This window comes from Pelobates fuscus, chromosome 9 (assembly GCF_036172605.1).
Source record: "Pelobates fuscus isolate aPelFus1 chromosome 9, aPelFus1.pri, whole genome shotgun sequence".
Taxonomy (NCBI): domain Eukaryota; kingdom Metazoa; phylum Chordata; class Amphibia; order Anura; family Pelobatidae; genus Pelobates; species Pelobates fuscus.
The window spans coordinates 156,120,467-156,138,990 of record NC_086325.1 but is presented as its reverse complement, the minus strand read 5'-3'; the positions used below and the strand labels follow the sequence as shown (position 1 = coordinate 156,138,990).

The 18,524-nt window shown below is 44.1% G+C and overlaps 1 protein-coding gene across 1 annotated transcript in view; it reads right to left on the bottom strand.

Annotated features, from left to right (window-relative positions):
• Positions 1–2,483: 2,483 nt before the first annotated feature.
• The window catches only part of TRAF1 (TNF receptor associated factor 1), a 33,058-nt gene continuing 17,017 nt past the window's right edge, over positions 2,484–18,524 (bottom strand). The window contains exons 6-11 of the mRNA XM_063431584.1: positions 14,245–14,304; positions 11,046–11,147; positions 10,770–10,934; positions 9,100–9,277; positions 8,056–8,204; positions 2,484–3,107 (exon numbers count right to left, since the gene is read on the bottom strand). Of these exons, the coding sequence (XP_063287654.1) occupies positions 2,889–3,107; positions 8,056–8,204; positions 9,100–9,277; positions 10,770–10,934; positions 11,046–11,147; positions 14,245–14,304 (873 nt within the window). The 3' untranslated portion in view covers positions 2,484–2,888. The remainder of the gene's footprint in view (positions 3,108–8,055; positions 8,205–9,099; positions 9,278–10,769; positions 10,935–11,045; positions 11,148–14,244; positions 14,305–18,524) is intronic.

Below are 18,524 nucleotides of genomic sequence, written 5' to 3'. Positions count from 1 at the left end.
AGCCAATCAGCGGCACCCATGCCTGACGTCAATCTGCACTTCCTGACACTCCGTTTCAGATGCTGAATACCACTGAGGGACCTGGAGCTGGAGGAAGCCTTTGGGGTTAAACCATTTGAGAGCAGTTTAACCCCTTAAAGGAAAGAGCACCCAGGGGCTTCCTGGCATCATAGCATTTTCATTTAGATTAAGTTGTTATGGTGACTAGAATGTTCCTTTAATTTGCTTAAAGGAACACTATAGTGTCAGGAATACAAAGAATGTATTCCTGACACCATAGTTGTGAAAACGCTATTCACCCTGGCTTTATGTGATAATGACTATGCTCCTCCCCTTCATGACACTGTCAAAAAGGGGCCAAGTATAGATGTCATTACAATTATGCCCTCCCCCTGGAAAAATTCCTGCGGACGCCCATGCGCGCACACAGTGCCTTCTCTCTCCAGCACACGTCAGACGTATTTTAATATGTCTGACGTGTACAAGGCCTTTTTAGGGCCCTACATGATAGGAAGTCCCTCTGGTGGCCGTCTGAGTGACGGCCACTGGAGGTATTCCTATCAATCAATGTAAACACTGTATTTTCTCTGAAAATACAGTGTTTACATTAGATTGCCTGCAGGGAGCTATAGATCTCACCTGAACAAATGCATTAAGCTGTAGTTGTTCAGGTGACTATAGTGTCCCTTTAAATTATGAAACAGAGACAGCTGAACCGAAGACTTCCAATGTACACAGCAAATGAGTGAGTAATGCATTTAACTTTCATTCATGTGGATTTATCTCATTTTCATTTGGGGTAGCAGCACATTTTTTTATTTCGATATCCAGAGTAAGTTTTAGAGTAGCAACATCTCGTTTTAAATAGCAGGTCTCCTCTTGGGGTGTTAAAATACAATTCCTCAATTTTCATTGTTAACTCTGAGAAGGTTATTAACGAACGTGAGAATTGAAGTGCATTCAAAATGAATTGAAAGGGAAGTTCATATTTAAGGCCAAAGTAGCCAAACTAGACTAGAGAATAAATCCAGTTTGGCACTTTTGGCTTGAAATTTGAAATTCCCTTGAAATTCGATTTGAATTTTTGACAATTTTCCCTTTTGTAAATTACCCTGTTAAGACTGTCTCTTTTTCTCTGTGACCGGTGTCACTTTTAGTCCGGTGGAGGAGGAGAGAAGGACAGCACTTGGCCGAGGCTTGACTGTAATTAGGAGTCAGTGAAGATGAAAAACAACGACTTGACTTAAATCTTAGGAATAAGGACTGTGGAAGAACAAGGGATAGCTACCTTTGGTTTCCTAGATAAACTACATTCCATTCATTAATGGCTGGTTACCTTCAATTGGAAATTTAGTTTAAACGATCTCGGAGGTAGAAGCTTTGTTAAGGTCCAAAAATACCCAAAATGTGGTGACCCCTCCGAAAAAGGAATAGTACCGCATGATGGCCCCATACTCTTCCAATGATTCTCAAAGAGAATGACTTGATTAAATGCTTCTGATTGGCCAAGTGCAGATACTGTCACGTACCCGCTATAGGTCTCCAAAACTTTTTTATCAGACGCATTTGATTGGACTGAGGAGAGAAGACTGTCCTGGCGCTGAATTACTGGTAAGTTTAATGGATTTTGTAAAAAACGTTTTCACTTTTTTTTTTTTTTTAAATTCTTTATTTAAGAAAGGACAGATACAAAAAGCCTGTTCACAGCAAAATATGAGATCATTCCATCCCACAGATTTAAAACATTCAAAAAAAAAACGAAAACTTTTTACAGAAGAAGAGAATAAATCAAGAAAAGAAAGGGTCGTAACATTCTGTCTTAAATCTTACATTACTGTATATAAAAACATATTATCAGCAAAACTCCCATCAGTTGGCCTCATGCCTGTATGAGTAATTGTATAAGTAATAAATATATATATGCACAATGTGGCCCGGGAGTCTATTGGTTCCCACACCGCTATTTGAAATTCATATACAGGCAACAAACAAAGATCAGTAAGGGGGTCACACGAAAAGGAAAACAGAGGAAAGGAACAGAGGGGTGGAGAAGGTCAGAGCCATGGTGGTCAGTTTGATGACTAACTCTAAGCTCTGATAATCAACTCAAGTTCACATATTCCTCCCAGATAGACCAAGTGTTAATATTTCTGTCTTTGCTTGCTCTTTGTCTGTTCTTCATTGTTGATTTTTAGGTTCTTCATTGTTGATTTTTAGGTTCATTTATTCTCTGGCACCTTGACTCTTAAGATGAACGTATTTCATTAACAGAGCAAGCTATAACCTTTTAAAACACAAAAACCTTTTAACTATCTACCATAAATTGTAAATACCTCAATACGTTCCATTCTGTTCTCCAGGTTTCATTGGAGGCACCAACTGTCTTGAGGATTCCAACCTTGATTGGAACCTCCAGTCTACAAGTGGATTGCATCCTCTTCTCCAACTCTTCTCCAAAAGTATTACAGCACCCACACAAAGAATATAATCACAACTTTATTCTTTATAACACGGACAATAGATAATAATAACAAAAGACAATAATACCATACTTGTACCTTAGAACATTGTATGTATTTTGGATACCCTTGCAGCAGGAGGAAATAAAGTCACTTGATAAATATTACTGTAAGCAGCAGATGACACAGGCAAGACGTCACAGTAACAGTCCTAATCAGTTAATGTTATTACCAACTGTGTTACAGCTTCATCTTCGTAAGAGGACAATGAAGTAAACGTAATCTAGACAATCACATGACACGACAAAACAAAAATTAAATATATGTACAAACTATAATATATTATTTCCTACATGTTTGTTGGGTTTCCAGTTTTCGTCTGGTGACAATGTACCACCAATAACATGACCTATGTTGTTTTGTAGTAATCTAGGGGTTGGACTCTATTATACACCGGATGAACATGGTGTCCTCTTTAACATAGTTATATGTGGGTGAGTGAAGTTTGGCGAGAGGGCAGAACAAAGGGCAACCACTGGCAATGTTCATGTCTGCTACAGGTCGCTGAAATGAGGCAGACGTGTAATCGGGCCGGAAGGCGTCAAGTATGTGCTCTCGATTGCTCTGGTCTAGGAGCATGAAAGTGACCTGGAAAAGTAGACACCAAAGAGTAAAAATTAACAAGCAGTGATCAAAGTAATTATAGGACTTTTTGTAAAAAAATTAATGTAATGATAAAAACAAAACAAAGGCACAACATGTTCTCTGTAGTGAGCCGAATGACTGGGTGCACCAAAAGGCACCTGTAAAGGTTTAATGATATGGAGGCCCTAATAATCTGGCTTCTGCTGTTTACAATAATAAGTTCAACGGTTATCCCATATATCTAAACCCAGACACAGCTTTGGCCAATATTGGCTCTCCTAGTGTGAGATGCTCATTGTGCAGTGAAGGCTCTGAATAACCACATCCACAAACATACCGTTTTCAGAAGTTGTCATTGTGACAGATCACCATGTCCCTGAATTATTGTTTTATATTGAATGGTTCGGTATACGAACACCACCAAAACAAATTACCCCATTTTATTCGTATACCGAACAAAGTACCGAATGGACAGACCACCCACAACAGTCGTGTGCCGCTCATTGACTACTTGACCTCATTCAGACCTTCACAAACCGATTAACCCTAACATTCCAAGCGGTCGGCTGGGTGGCCGCCATTCGTTTGAACGAAAACAAGGTGGAGGCCATCTTTTGTTACCCGACCCCCTCCACAGGAAGCTTACCCGGTCGTCACCCGTCAACAGGCTCGCACCACGGCACCCCATATCGACTCTGAGGCTCAGGTAAGCCCGAACCCCCCTGATCACACTGTGTTACCCTGGGCTGCCCCATTAGAATTTGGTAGCGAGGTCGCCCTGGACCCGTCCCTACAAGTTTACAAGGACCGGATAGATAAAAACCAGACTGGCATAGAGGGGGAGAGATATGCTTGGGATAAGGGGTTATTATACCGGTATGCAGAAAAGGTAGTAGCCGGATCGATTCCCGTACCCATCAAACAGTTAATTGTGCCTCAAAAGTATAGACAAGAGTTAATGCGAATCGCCCATGACATTCCCCTGTCAGGACACCTAGGGATCAGCCGAACCAAACATCGGCTGCTGCAGAATTTCTTCTGGCCAGGGATATCACAGGATATTAAGCAGTACTGTAATACCTGCGATACCTGTCAGAGAGTGGGAAAACGGGGGACCGATACAAGGCCAAACTACACACCCTGCCCATAATCGAAGAACCCTTTAGCCGGGTAGCGGTAGACATCATTGGACCGCTGAAACAAAAAAGCCCGTCTGGCAAGAAATACATATTGACCGTAGTAGACTACGCCACTAGATACCCCGAAGCAGTAGCCCTGACGAATGTACATGCTGAGACCATAGTAGACGCCCTCATGCGCATATTTACCCGTATGGGGATCCCCCAGGAGATCATTTCGGATAGGGGTACCCAATTCACGGCCGAGGTCACTCACCAGCTTTGGAAAGTATGCGGGGTCCGAGCTATCCTTAACTCCCCATACCACCCCCAGTCCAATGGCCTCTGCGAACGGTTCAATGGAACACTAAAACAAATGATCCGCACGTTCGTAGCAACCCAGAAAAACTGGGAGCGGTTCTTACCCCATCTCCTGTTCGCCTACCGAGAGGTGCCCCAAGAGTCCACGGGGTTCTCCCCTTTCGAATTGTTATTCGGAAGGCGAGTAAGGGGACCCCTAGATCTAATCAGAGAACACTGGGAGGGGGGAACGACCATTAACGGCACCCCTATCGTACCCTATGTGTTGGAGTTTCGGAACCGCTTGGAGGAATTGACCCGGGCTGTGCGCAATAACCTCCAGGCGGCCCAGACATGCCAGCGCCAATGGTATGATAGGGGAGCCAGGGACCGCAGTTTTCAGGTCGACCAGAAGGTACTAGTCCTACGACCCGTCCCTACTGACAAGCTGCAGGCTTCCTGGCGGGGCCCATTCAAGGTGGTAGAGCAGGTCTGCGATACCACCTATATAATTGGCCCCTGCGCCGGGACCGGAGACAGACGCATGTTCCATGTGAACATGCTGAAACCCTACCGCGAGCGCACAGAGGAAGTATCCGCCATCTGCGCCTCGGCTGCGGAGGACACAGATAACCTACCCCTCCCTGACATGCTAGCCCGAGGAACCCTGCAAGAGGACCTAGCAGCTGTACAGTTAGGAGAGCGCTTAAATCCTCAGGAAAGAGCTCAGGCCCAAAGTCTAATTAGGGAAAAAGGAGCCACTTTTTCCAACCTCCCGGGATATACCCCGTTAGCTACCCATCGAGTAGAAACCCTAGATCCGACCCCGCTCCGTCAACCGCCCTACCGCATTCCCGAAGCAGTGAGGGGGAACATGTACAAGGAGCTGAAGGAAATGCTGCAGTTAGGGGTAATTGAGCATTCGGATAGCCCCTGGGCATCCCCAGTGGTACTCGTGCCGAAGCGGGATGGAACTACCCGCTTCTGCGTAGATTACCGGAGGCTCAATGATAAAACCGTATCCGATGCCTATCCCATGCCCCGGATCGACGAGCTATTAGACAAAATGGCCAAGGGCAAATACTTAACCACAATTGATCTTTGCAAGGGTTATTGGCAAATTCCTCTAGCCGAGGACGCTATTCCCAAATTGGCCTTCGTCACCCCATTTGGCCTGTACCAATTCAGGGTCATGCCATTTGGAATGAAGAACGCCCCGGCCACATTCCAGAGAATGGTGGACCGACTATTAGACGGGTTTCAGGAGTACGCTTGCGCTTATTTAGACGACATAGCCATCTTTAGTTATTCCTGGGCAGACCATCTGGACCATATCGGGGCAGTACTAGACCGCATCAGAGAAGCCGGACTGACCCTCAAACCCAGTAAATGTCATATAGGGATGGCAGAGGTCCAATATCTAGGACACCGAGTAGGCAGCGGCCACCAAAAGCCCGAGCCAGCCAAAATAGAGGCCGTAGCTAAATGGCCAACCCCCCGCACTAAAACCCAGGTACTAGCCTTTTTGGGGTATTACCGAAAGTTCGTACCTAACTACAGCGCCCTAGCCAAGCCCCTTACCGACTTAACCCGCAAGAACCTTCCTAAATTAGTAGTATGGGCCCCAGAGTGTGAACAGGCATTCCAACTCCTAAAAAATGCTCTTGTTAATGCCCCTGTGTTAGCTGCTCCCGATCCAACTAAACGCCTTCTCGTTCATACAGACGCTTCAATGTTTGGATTGGGAGCAGTACTGAGCCAGATCGGAGCCGATGGCGGTGAACATCCGGTAGCTTACCTCAGCAGAAAACTTTTACCCAGAGAAGTAAGCTACGCCGCCATCTAAAAGGAATGCCTTGCCGTGGTGTGGGCCCTCAAGAAACTGCAGCCCTATTTGTATGGGCAAACATTCTCGCTGCTCACAGATCACAACCCGTTGGTCTGGCTGAACCGGGTGTCAGGAGACAATGCCAGGCTGCTGCGCTGGAGCTTGGCGCTGCAGCCATTTGATTTCAACATCCAATATCGCCCGGGGAAGCTAAATGGAAATGCCGACGGGTTATCTCGACAAACTGAACTGGACAAGTGATCTGTGGGCACTCCTCCAGACATCCTCAAGCCGATCCGGCTTGTGTATGCTGGCTTGGTTCTGGGGGAGCATTGTGGCAGAAGCAGCCACAACAGACTGTTACACCAAATGCTACGTTATAACTGGATTGCATGTACGGAATGTTACAATGTAATTTAAATGCATGTTCATGTAATCGGTTCCCGAATCAGCAACTCTTAGCCGGTTCGGGAACCGATATAAGTACCGAATGAAAGACCACCCTGTTGGGGTCGTGTGCCTCACCTTAATGGAAGGCAACAATGTTGCAAATGTCCGTAATTGGGTTTGTGGGTGGCCGCCGTTCGCATAACGCCACGTGGCGGCGGCCATCTTAACTCCCGAACAGCGGTGTTTGGTCGTCGAGCGTCTGGAACTAAAATCGGACACTCGACTACCCAGACACCGCTCAGACCTCCAGCACCACGGAATCGTACGATTCAAACTACCGAACGGCCCGCCGTTCGGTAGGATGAATCCCCCAGACTAGGGGATTCATCCGAACGTAAGATTAGAGCCGGATGGCTAAAATGTTCGGTACTTTTTGTTCATTGAAATAGACCGACCACAGGGCCAGAATCCATGGAGCTGTTTTCGGCTACCGAATCCCTGTGGTCGGTCAAATCTTTAACTGTCTTTAACTCCCGAACCCCTGGTCTGATCTGGGTGAATTTTGAGTATGTTGCTCACCCAGAACAGACCTACCAGGGGACCCCTCATTTGTCACCGTACCCCCTGTATTTAGGGGACATCCAGAAACTGGGGGAAAACTCTGTTCCCACTAATGAGTTTAATTGCTAATCTAAGGGGAGGAGAGGGAGAGGAGGTGACCACGATGGGATTGGATATTTTAAGTTACCTCCCTTGCATGGGAAAAAGACATAAAAGCAAATGTGTGAATAAAGCTGACAGTTGACCTCCAAGCTATGTGTCGTCTAGTTCTTGGAGGGAAGGGATTGTAACTACGCTACCTGTTTTATACCTGTCTTGGATTGCTGTTCCTGTCTACCAGCGGAGCTACCTTGGATCATACCTCTACTCCGCTACAATAGGTTTAGAAAACACAGAGCTATTTATTAATCTAACTCTCAGTGGTGCAAGAGTGTATCACAAAGCTTCAACATAATAAAGCTCACAGTAATGTACAGTGTGTGTGAGTGTATCACAGAGTTCCCCAGCAAATAAACAGTAACATATTTTTCTAATGAATTGTAAAGAAATATTATTACTCTAAATTACAGGCAACATATTGAAAGGTTTAAAACGCAATATGAGATCATGCAAAGCCGAGAACTAATTACTGTAATTCTGTTAATTTTTAACACGGGAATTTAAGTTTTTTTTTTATTTCCCGTTTCACAATGTTTAGGGAGAGTCAGAGATTAACTATCTGTCAGAAAAAGAAGTGACTGTGTGGGATATTTACCTTGTGCTTGAAAGGCCAAAATAGAAAAGCATCATATTCCCCCTTCATGACGGCGAAGAAAAGAGAGACATGAGTACCCCTTCCTGCTCCGTCTCCATTTAAATAAATCCTCAGACACGCTTTATAGCCGTACTTCGTAGAGTAGAATGCTGGAAATCAGAGAATGCGGAACACTTAGTGCCCAATCACAAAATCATAAAATATTGCTAAACTTGCATCGATATTAGCATTGCAGAGACTAGTTTCCACAACACTCCCAGAGTGCCTTGCACAATATGCAAATGAGCGCAATGTCACTTTTACATTTCCAATCCTCGTTTCTGTAGGTTCCCTTAGCGACATTCTACTCTGCTCATCAAAACCCAACAAACCATCAGGGCTATTCATTAAATTGAGGATTTAGAGTGAATTTCAAATTTAGAGGCAATGTAGCCTTTGGATAATATAATTTAAAATTCAACTTGAATTCTCTATTGAATAAATCTGTATATATTTTAATACATAGAACTCTATCATTCTATGTTGAAGAATTTGTTGACAGGTAGGGAGGGTCCTATCCGTTATCCCTACAGTAAATATGTTTATTAGATGGAATTTTACTGACTTTTAATCTATACTTCTATACTGAACAAAATTATAAACGCAACACTTTTGTTTTTGCCCTCATTTTTCATGAGCTGAACTCAAAGATCTAAGACTTTTTCTATGTACACAAAAGGCCTATTTCTATCAAATATTGTTCACAAATCTGTCTAAATCTGTGTTAGTGAGCACTTCTCCTTTGCCGAGATAATCCATCCACCTCACAGGTGTGGCATATCAAGATGCTGATTAGACAGCATGATTATTGCACAGGTGTGCCTTAGACTGGCCACAATAAAAGGCCCTTCTCTCTGATCCTTGACCTAAAGAAGTACTAGACGCTAGTAGCGCATATCCTGAACGTCGGCCACTACAGCCCATTCCTAGCCACACCACTGCTGTTGCTTTAAATTCATGTGCATTCCAGTTAAAACACACTTTCACAATTTGTGGCCTTAGTACCTGGAGAGTACAGACTGGTGGATTGTCCATTTATAGCATCCTGACACCTCTGAGTTAGATTTGTAATTCTCCATACAAGCACCCCGTCATACGTTGCTTGCTCAAGTGCCTGCAGACGTAGGCTAAGCTCGTTTATCTGGACATTCTTCACTGCCAGCGCTTGGTGATAGCTGTCAATCTGTTCAGACGAAGAATATGTCAGTGCTTACTTGGGATTGAAAAAAAAAAATAAGGGAATATTTTTGAGATGTAAGTAAAAGAGTAGTCATCGGATCAATTGTTTAATTTGATTATTTGTACACTTTAAAAATAGTATAGAAGCTTACCTCTTGACTTAATTAGTATGATGGGAATTTGAAGCCAGTTTTGTAAGGCCACAAATGACCTGTCTCTGCTATTCGTTCTGGTATGCACTAACTAGTGAATTAGGAGGATCTGATGGGCAAACTGAAAAATTCAGGGTGAAATGAGCACGTTAGGAACATTTCCAATCCAGTTAAACTGAGATGGATTTTCATCCCATGTCTGCTATTTTAATCTAAATTCAATACCTCATTTTTGAACGCGCTCTAATTTGCTAATATGTAGCAGAAAATTTGCGCCAATTTGTTTATTAAGCCTCCTTGTATATATTACAGGAGTGGCTTCCCCCCCGGGATAGAATAATAAAACTTCAATAAAGTATGGTTACATGGGTCCCATTTTAAAGTTGAGAGACTTACAGTCATGGGCTTCCCTTCCTCGCTGATTTATATCTGATTGATACCTGAGCTCCGGCAACACGTGTTACAGTTAATTAAATAAAAATAGTCTTCGATCAATCATCAATAAGGGCTGCAAAGGATGTCCATACATACCAGGGGGTCTAGCCCTTGAACTAGTATGGAAAATGTCAATATCCAATAGTCAGGAGGCATTCCAGTTTAGGCTTGGAAAAGGGCCAATTTCTGCTGGTCTGCTCTCATTAAAAGTATTTACATTTCTTTTCTCTCTGAAATACGTATTTACAATGTTATTGTTTTAATCCACCGTACCACGTGGCCACTTAGGGGGCTTCATCTAATATAAATTGCACACATTTGAAGAGTTACTCCAAGCATCATAACAACTACAGCACACTGTATTGGTTATACGTCTAGGAGTACACTTTTGCTGTTGTCCGCTAAGGGGGCAAACCATTCTGCTAAGGTTTGCCTCATTCCTGAGTTCTGCCTCTAATTGCGGCTGTATAGCATTTGCTTCTGCAAAGTTGTCGATTCTGTCAGTCATTCATTAAGTCACTGAATGACCCTCCGGATCATGCACAGAATTGACATTAACAAATGCTGCTGCAAGTGGGTTCACACCCAGCAGCAATATACTATTTTGCAGTATGAGCAGCATTTGAAACTGAAATGAATACAGGGTCCTTACGCCATGACCACTTCAAATCACTGGTCAGTGGTCATAGTGCTTTGAATAACCCTTTAATGCTTTCTTGGCTGTACTTTTTTTTTGCTATACTAATTGCCAAGTTCATTAATACAAATATGTACAGTAAGTAATTTTGGGTCACTCCCCAAGGGTGACATTTTATACAATGCCCTTGGTGTTACTGCAATGTTGCCTAATTTCTTTGCTAAATGTTGAGAATGTTCACCATTGTGTCGAACACGTCTTACAGATTTTACCTTGTGCTCCATAGCTCTCATTTTTCTCTGCCTGACCTCGTTTTGCTCCCTCTCGGACGCGAGCTGTGCATGCATGTTTTCCATCTCTCTGTTCAACACGGTGAGAATATTCTCGGTTACTTTAATTCTTTGTTCTAGCTCATCTGATTGCTGATGAGAGGTATCCTGCAGATAAAAAAAAAAAATGAATGTCACCATCCCCAACCCAAATCCAAATTTAGACCTATTTTTGTCTATGTGCGAGGAAAAGGATCCGAGGCCGCAACCCAAATGTACCTTTTGTTTCTTGCTTCCCTGTTCTGCCACTACAGAAAGTAGCAATGCGAGGTGTACTGAGCTCGAGGACTTTTCATGTTCCTTTAACTTCTCTTTGGTTCCCTGTAGAAACAAGGTTGAAATGTAATTGAATTCTTTGTAAGCAGAACTGTAACAAGGGTATATACTAAAGTGAAAACTCAAGGTGATTTTTTTTTTATTTAAAGGGACACTCCACTATCCAAACAGAAAATGAATAAAAATCAATGTTTAGTAGATATATCTCCAAATTAAAACATGCATGCATTTTGTTATGTATTTTGTAATTGGGGGTAAATCTACAGCTTGTCTGCTGCCTTTGCAAACCCTCCCCTTCTAACCCGCCCAGACTTTCTGAGGCTGTCCAATCACAGACTTCCCAATGCAGCTCTATGAGAAGTCTTTACAAGGGCAATTGCTGCCTCTTGAGTTTGGCTTCAGCGAGCTAAGAAAACCAGGAAGTTAAATGACCTGCTGTCTGCTTGAAAGCCAAGGGGGTGTAACCAGCTTAATTTATAAGAGTGTCCGTTCCTATTAAAATCTGCAAACTGAAAAAGAGGACACATTCTTCACATTCACATTCTTCATTTTAGCAAGCTAAAATGCTTTAGATTTTTTTAAGGTCAAAATAGGTGAACTGGAAAAATTCAGCAATGTTTGTAGTTTGGCTCATCTAGCCTTATATTTGAAGTTTACTTTTTCCCACTTTAGCAAATACCCCTGCATATTAAATTGTACCTGTTATAATATGCAAACACGTAAAGAAGAATTACTATCAAATGTATAGATTTTTAAGAAATTAACCCTTTTCAAATATGATCTCTCCCCTCACTTTTTAATCAGCTATTGATATTTTTTTGAGAGTGGAACATGAAATATGGGGATCACTGAGATATGTCACCTTGTCACAAGAGATTCCTTGCCCTCGAGGGTGTAGTTGGTGGAGAAGTTCAACCTCTCACCCATCAACCGTTTTCTGGGCCAATCAACTTCTCCACTTTGTGCAGTCTTATTTATGTACCCGTCCATGGGGGCATTCTATCTTCTGTGAATCTCTTTGCAGACCGCTATAGAAAATGTCACGGTTGATATATTCATACTTCATCTCCCAATATACCCAGATATGCCCATAGTAATCTCCAAAATGGGAGGTTGACTTGGTGGAGACATTGGAGGTGGAAGACTGGTCAGACTTTGTGACCAAACAATGGACAATGTCAAACATATTGTTTCAAAGGTATTGGTGCGCTGCTATATTCTTCACTATAGGCTGGCTAAAGTTACACTCTGTATGGTTTCCACTTGATTCAAGGGTGAGAAGACCTTTTTAGGAGTCTATCACAGTGTTTTGATGTGTGTCTCATCCCATACCCATAGGTTGAACTTCTAAACTGAGTCTCTACTCTGGCTTCCCTCTCTAGGTTTGCACACAAGCTCATCTTCCAAGGTCAACCCTGTATTTGACTTGGTGCTAGAAGTCATCTTGAGAGTGGTGGAGAAGTATGACCTGTTAAAGCTGCTCTAAATATATGTTCTAAATAAAGATGTGAAAATAATGTAAAAAAAGCCAAACAAATGTATGATAATGTCTGCATTAAAAAAAAAAAAAAAATAAGGGAAAAGACCCAGAGTAAAACACACTTTACTTGCCAATGCAATGCCAGCCTCTTCCCTTTACTACAAGGCCTGCCATCTCCTGTGGGTTATGGAGTGGTACAAACGAAACATACACAAACTTTGGAAACAAGCGGAGAAGAGTGAGGCAGGCACACCCGTCGCATTGCTGCCATGGCTACCCCCTGGAACGGTGGGAAAGGAGGGGATAAGCTCAATGCCTTGCAGGTATGGCACCGTACCATGGGGAGACATGTAATCTTGACATACCCCTTCCCCCCTACTTCCCCTGACAAACAACGTGAGGGAAGCGGAGGGTGCTGTCTGTGTCTGAATGTGCTGAGGGTCTGTGTCTGAGGGCGCTGTGTGTGTGAGGGCGCTGTGTGTGTCTAAGAGTGCTGTGTGTGTCTAAGAGTGCTGTGTGTGAGAGGGTTCTCTCTGTGTCTGAGGGTGCTCTGTGTGTTTGTGAGGGTGCTGTGTGAGTGTGAGGATTCTGTTAGTGTGAGTGTGAGGGTGCTGTTAGTGTGAGTGTGCTGTGTGTGTGTAAAAATGTTTATTTAAATATGTATTTATTTATTCTTTTAGCCTGGGAGGATGTGGAGCCATGCTGCCATTCCTGGTGGTCTTAGTGGTGAGAGTTAACCACTGCAGGGCTAGAGTTCTCTCTCGCGAGATTAGAGCGCTGCCATGGTAACCTCGGCAACGCTCCGACCTCACGAGAGGAACCCGGCAAAACTACTGGCTAGAGCACCCCGAGTGCTCTCCTACCTCCCTCCCGCCGCATATCAGTGCCTGTGGGCGGTGAGGGAGATCTTTGATCTCCCCACTGGCCCATGAAGGCACATAGCAGGGCTGGCGCTCGGATAGCGCCGGCTCTGCATGGGCTGACAGGGGAGATCCTGTGATCTCCCCTGCCGGCCTCGGCCCATGGCCATCGTGGCCCGATGGCCATTCTGGTCCTGATCATGGTTCTCCCAAATAGAAGAGCTCAGATCAATTCCATACCAACACAGCAGGCACACACCAACCATATATAAATACATGGACACACTGGCTGCTCTCAACTAGGCGAGCAGATTTTGCAGACAAACTACAGTATTGAACAACATAGACAGACTATGACCTTACTTCCTGCAACATTGCATGACATTGACAGTACCCCAACATCCTTCCCCCCTTTTACCCACTATCCCTAATCCTAGACCAAGGTTAAAAGTCGGCCGCCGGGACCCGATTGAGAGCTCCCTGTGACGGCTCCCATTTAACGGGAGAATGTGGAACACCGTTATAAGAGAACACCGGGACCCAAGACATGCTTGGTGAATTCAATAATATGTACTGGGGAATGATACAGGACCTGCAAGTCCTCGGTTGAATGGGGCCTGCGAGTCCACATGAAAACCCACCATATCAAACTATAACTGTGCTTTAAATGTTATGCTCGGGACCTGTGCATCCCACATTGGTCTGTTACTGCAGAATATACTCATGTTAAAACCAGTAACTTTTATATTTACAAAAAAAAAAAATAATAGTGCAGTCAAAGTTGACTTAGATTTGCACTTACCCGATACGAGCATCCGACTTGAGAAAAAACACACGTCTCTTTTCCAGAGCCAAGCCCATTCTGTAACAATACAAGAATTTTAGAATTCGTAGCCTTACATTTTTCTAATTCAGTTTGATTTATTTTGCTGATGTGTTTTTGAAATGAGATTGGCACCAACAGAATTCGAAAGTATTCATTATTGTTATTAATTATTTATACATATTATGAAAGATTTTTATTCCTTAATACTGTGTAGAACATAAAGATTAGATTAGAGCATTAATGTAGGCATTGCTTATTAGCAAACTAAGGGGCATTTCTAGGTGGCAAAAGGACCAGGGGTTTCAGCCCAAGGGTAAATGTTATGGCCTCTCCCCTATGTATTGACTGAATACCCTCCTAAAATCATCCCTATACCAAGTCTAATCTAAAACGATAGCATGTTATATAAATCACAATGTCAAACAAATTGATGTACAGGAACACTTTAGTGTCAGGAACATAAACATGTATTCCTGACATAGTGTTAAACAAACTATTTAGGTACCCCCCCCTCCTCACCCCCCACCCCAGATTACACAGTGTTTTTACTCACCTATTCTACCACACCGTGCCAGTCTCGCCACTGAAATCATCAAATTTCATAAGAGCCAATCCAATGCATTCCCATAGGAAAGCATTGAGAGACTATTGCACATGCGAGTCATTCAGCATCTTCTCATAGAGATACATTGAATCAATGCATCTTGATGACAAACTGAGAGACTGCCACTAGAATTGTTACTGGGCAGCAATGTGAACTCTGCCTTTTCTCTGAAAAGGCAACGTTTGCATTAAAAAGGCTGCAGGGACGAGGGGCGGGGCCTGACCGCCGGCGGGATCAGACGCGCCTCGTCTGAGCTCCCGCTCCAGGGCCCAACAGACGGTGCAAATTGGAGGTAAACCGGGACCACCAAGCCACGCCAAATCCGCACTGGCCCCCAGGAGCTGGGGCGAACCCGGAAACTGACTACCCAGGTGCCGACAGTAACCCGACTGGGGCCCGGAGCTGGATGGAGCTTGAGCCGGGTTGAGACGGCCGCTCTCTCGGGTCTCCGGCCGGGGTCGTGCTCCCCCCCCCCTCTGGACCGGGGGGGTCATCCCGGTCTGCAAGGGCATCGAGCAGTGGGTCACCTCGGGGCCTAAACACCCGCCCTGGCGAGAAATGTTCATCGCTGACAATCAACAAAATGGCCGCCGCACACCAGCCATGTGCGAGAGCTGCTGGACCGATCAAGCTGAGTGGGGGGACACCATCATCAGACCACCAGGATGGCTTGACCCAGACCCCTGCTGCAGAACAAAGCTGGCAAGACTAAGGTACAGGCTGTAAGCAAGTATTAAGGGGAATCCACAAAACGGGACCCTATTTAACCGCCCCTATACAGCAGATCCACAGAGGTCACTAGACCGTAGCACTGCCAAACCTGACAAGACAAGTCAGAGGGAACAGTGAGACACCCACCCTGCATCCATCTAGACATGATACATCCTACCAACCCTGTCCCACGAAACCACGACTACCGCTACAAGCCAACGAACAGCGCAGGACAAATAACAACTGCACCACCAGGTCACAAGCAGCACTCAGCAGGCAAACGCAGAACAGCAAGAGCCACAGGAGACCCTCCCGCTGGCCAGCCTCGGTGCCGACGCAAGCACAGACGACCCCACAAACCCTGCTCAACTTAAATGGACTCATGCAACTTTGCTCAAACCCAGGGACATTGAACTATGCTCACCCATAGTATTACTAACTCCAACTGTGCTCAGCCAGACACACTGCATTCCACCCATACAGCATGCTTTACACACTATATTAAGCGAGGAAAACAATCTAGAATGCCACACTAGCAAACATTAGGGCTCAGGCACCCACTTTGACTCATGACAAACGTCACCACACTTAACCCTAATGTACAAACGTATAAAACATTGAATTTGAGGCATTCCAATAATCTGCTAACACGATCAAACTAGAGCCAATCACTCAGTGCCCAGGGCACACACGTCAGTATAGATAACCTGCTAAGCTATGGAGATTTTCTCAACTACTGACAAATAACACTCTACTAGTACTATCCGTTTGATGTTTGGTATTACACCTTAAAAAATGTGCACAGTTACTCATGACATTACATTGTATTTACCTGTCAACTAAATTCCTGGCGATAGCTATTGTGGCATGGCCAGAAAAATGTTATCTGTATAATCTATGCACACAAAAATAAAGAATTAAAAAAAAAAAAAAGGCTGCAGGGACAGGCTATAGACACCAGAACATCTACATTGAGCTGTAATAGTTCTGGTGGCTATAGTGTCCCTTTAAGTATTACATAAACCTCTATTTATAAACCCCACATCCACTGTAGCAAATTCAAGCCATGCAGTGCTAATTAACCCCGCACCTCACTGCATTAAAACACTACTCCCAGAGGAGTACCACACTGTGCTGTATAATTCACTAGAATATGGTGCATTAAAGGGATACTGTCACCAATTATATAACTAGAGGTGTTAGTTCTCTCTCACTATTACAAAGGACTCAAGACTAATAATTATACCTGGGGCTTTATATGACCCCACCCAGCCCCGTTAGCCTCCCCCCCACAACGCCCACGCTCACTTTCTACCAGGGGACACAATTTCTGTGTATACCTGCCCTGTTTTGTTTCTGAATGTTTATTTTCTTTTGTTACATGATGTACTGCCCTTGGCGTCACGGAAACTCCATACCTCATGTTTAATATGCTGCTGTTGTGTCAAGTTGTGAAAAACCAATGAACATTTATTCACTTTAGAGTTACAGCAAACACAAGTGGGTTATTGTGACATTGAAAGGACATTCAGAGGTAGGTGTTTTCATTAGTTACTTTAGGTTTTTGTATCAGATTCTTCAGATAACCGTATCTCTTCTGAATAGCAACACCCCTATATATAAGTGTATCTCCCCTAATAGAATCTAGCACACAATCTAACTGGTTGAAGCCCTCAAGTGTCTTCATATAAGGCTAGGGCCGTCTTTAACGCAGGGCAGTTACTCCTGGGGGGCGAAGGCAGCTGCTCTGTGGGCCTAGCTCTCCTCAACAATTTTTTTTTCCCCCGTCCTCTAAGCAGTCCCACCGGGTGGCCCATGCACTTAGGGCCACCCAGTGGGCTTGTATCAGCAGGGACCCTTGCTTTTTGGCAGTATGGGAGGAAGTGACAGTCGCAAGTCACTACCTCCCATAAAGAGAGCAGCTGCGCGGGAGGGGGCAGGAGGAGTCGTGTGGGAAGGAGAATGCAACAGCAGCGGCAGTGAGCCTCAGGCACCACACTGGACCCCATGGAAGCCACCCTCCAGGAAAAGGTAGGAAACTGAAGGGTGGGTTTACAGAGGTAATTTTTACATGTGTGTCAGTATGTCTGCGTGTTTGTGTCAGTATATTTGTGTGTGTGTGTCTGTGTGTTAGTATGTCTGTGTGTGTGTGTGTGTGTGTGTGTGTTACTATGTCTGTGTATGTGTGTGTGTGTGTGTCAGTATGTCTGTCTGTGTTTGTCAGTATGGCTGACAGTATGTGTGTATCAGTATATCTGTGTGTGTGTATGTGTCAGTATATCTGTGTGTGTCAGTATGTCTGACAGTGTATGTGTATGTATGTCTGGGTATGTGTAAGTATGCTTGTGTGTGTCAGTATTTCTGTCCTAGTCAGTATTTCTGTCAGTGTATGTGTGTGTCAGTGTATGTGTGTGTCAGTGTAACTGTATGTTGTCAGTGTGTGTATCTGTGTGTTTATCTGTATATAGTCAGTGTGTGTATCTGTGTATATGCATGTGTGTCAGTGTGTCTACCTGTGCATCTGAGCACCAACATTAAATACAAATACAGCCCTCCATTCAAACTTCAACATTACATACAAACACACCTCTGTGTTAAACACCAAAATTATATATAAACAAACCCCTACATTCAAAAACCAACACTACACGTAAATGCACACTTGCATTTAAACTTCACCACCACATACAAATGCATTCACAAAAACATACTCCATATAAACACATGCTTATATTTAAACACACAAACACGGCTCAGTGCTAAATACAACGCTGCAAACATGGGAAATTGGTAGAGCCCCAGCTGTCAAAGCATTGTTGGAGTTGCACAACAGATAGGGTTCTACCTTTTGTCCAACCTTGCAATTGGGGGCCCAATAAAAATCTTGCACCAGGACTTTTTCTATTTTAGTTCCACCACTGCGTTGGGGTGGATGCCGTGA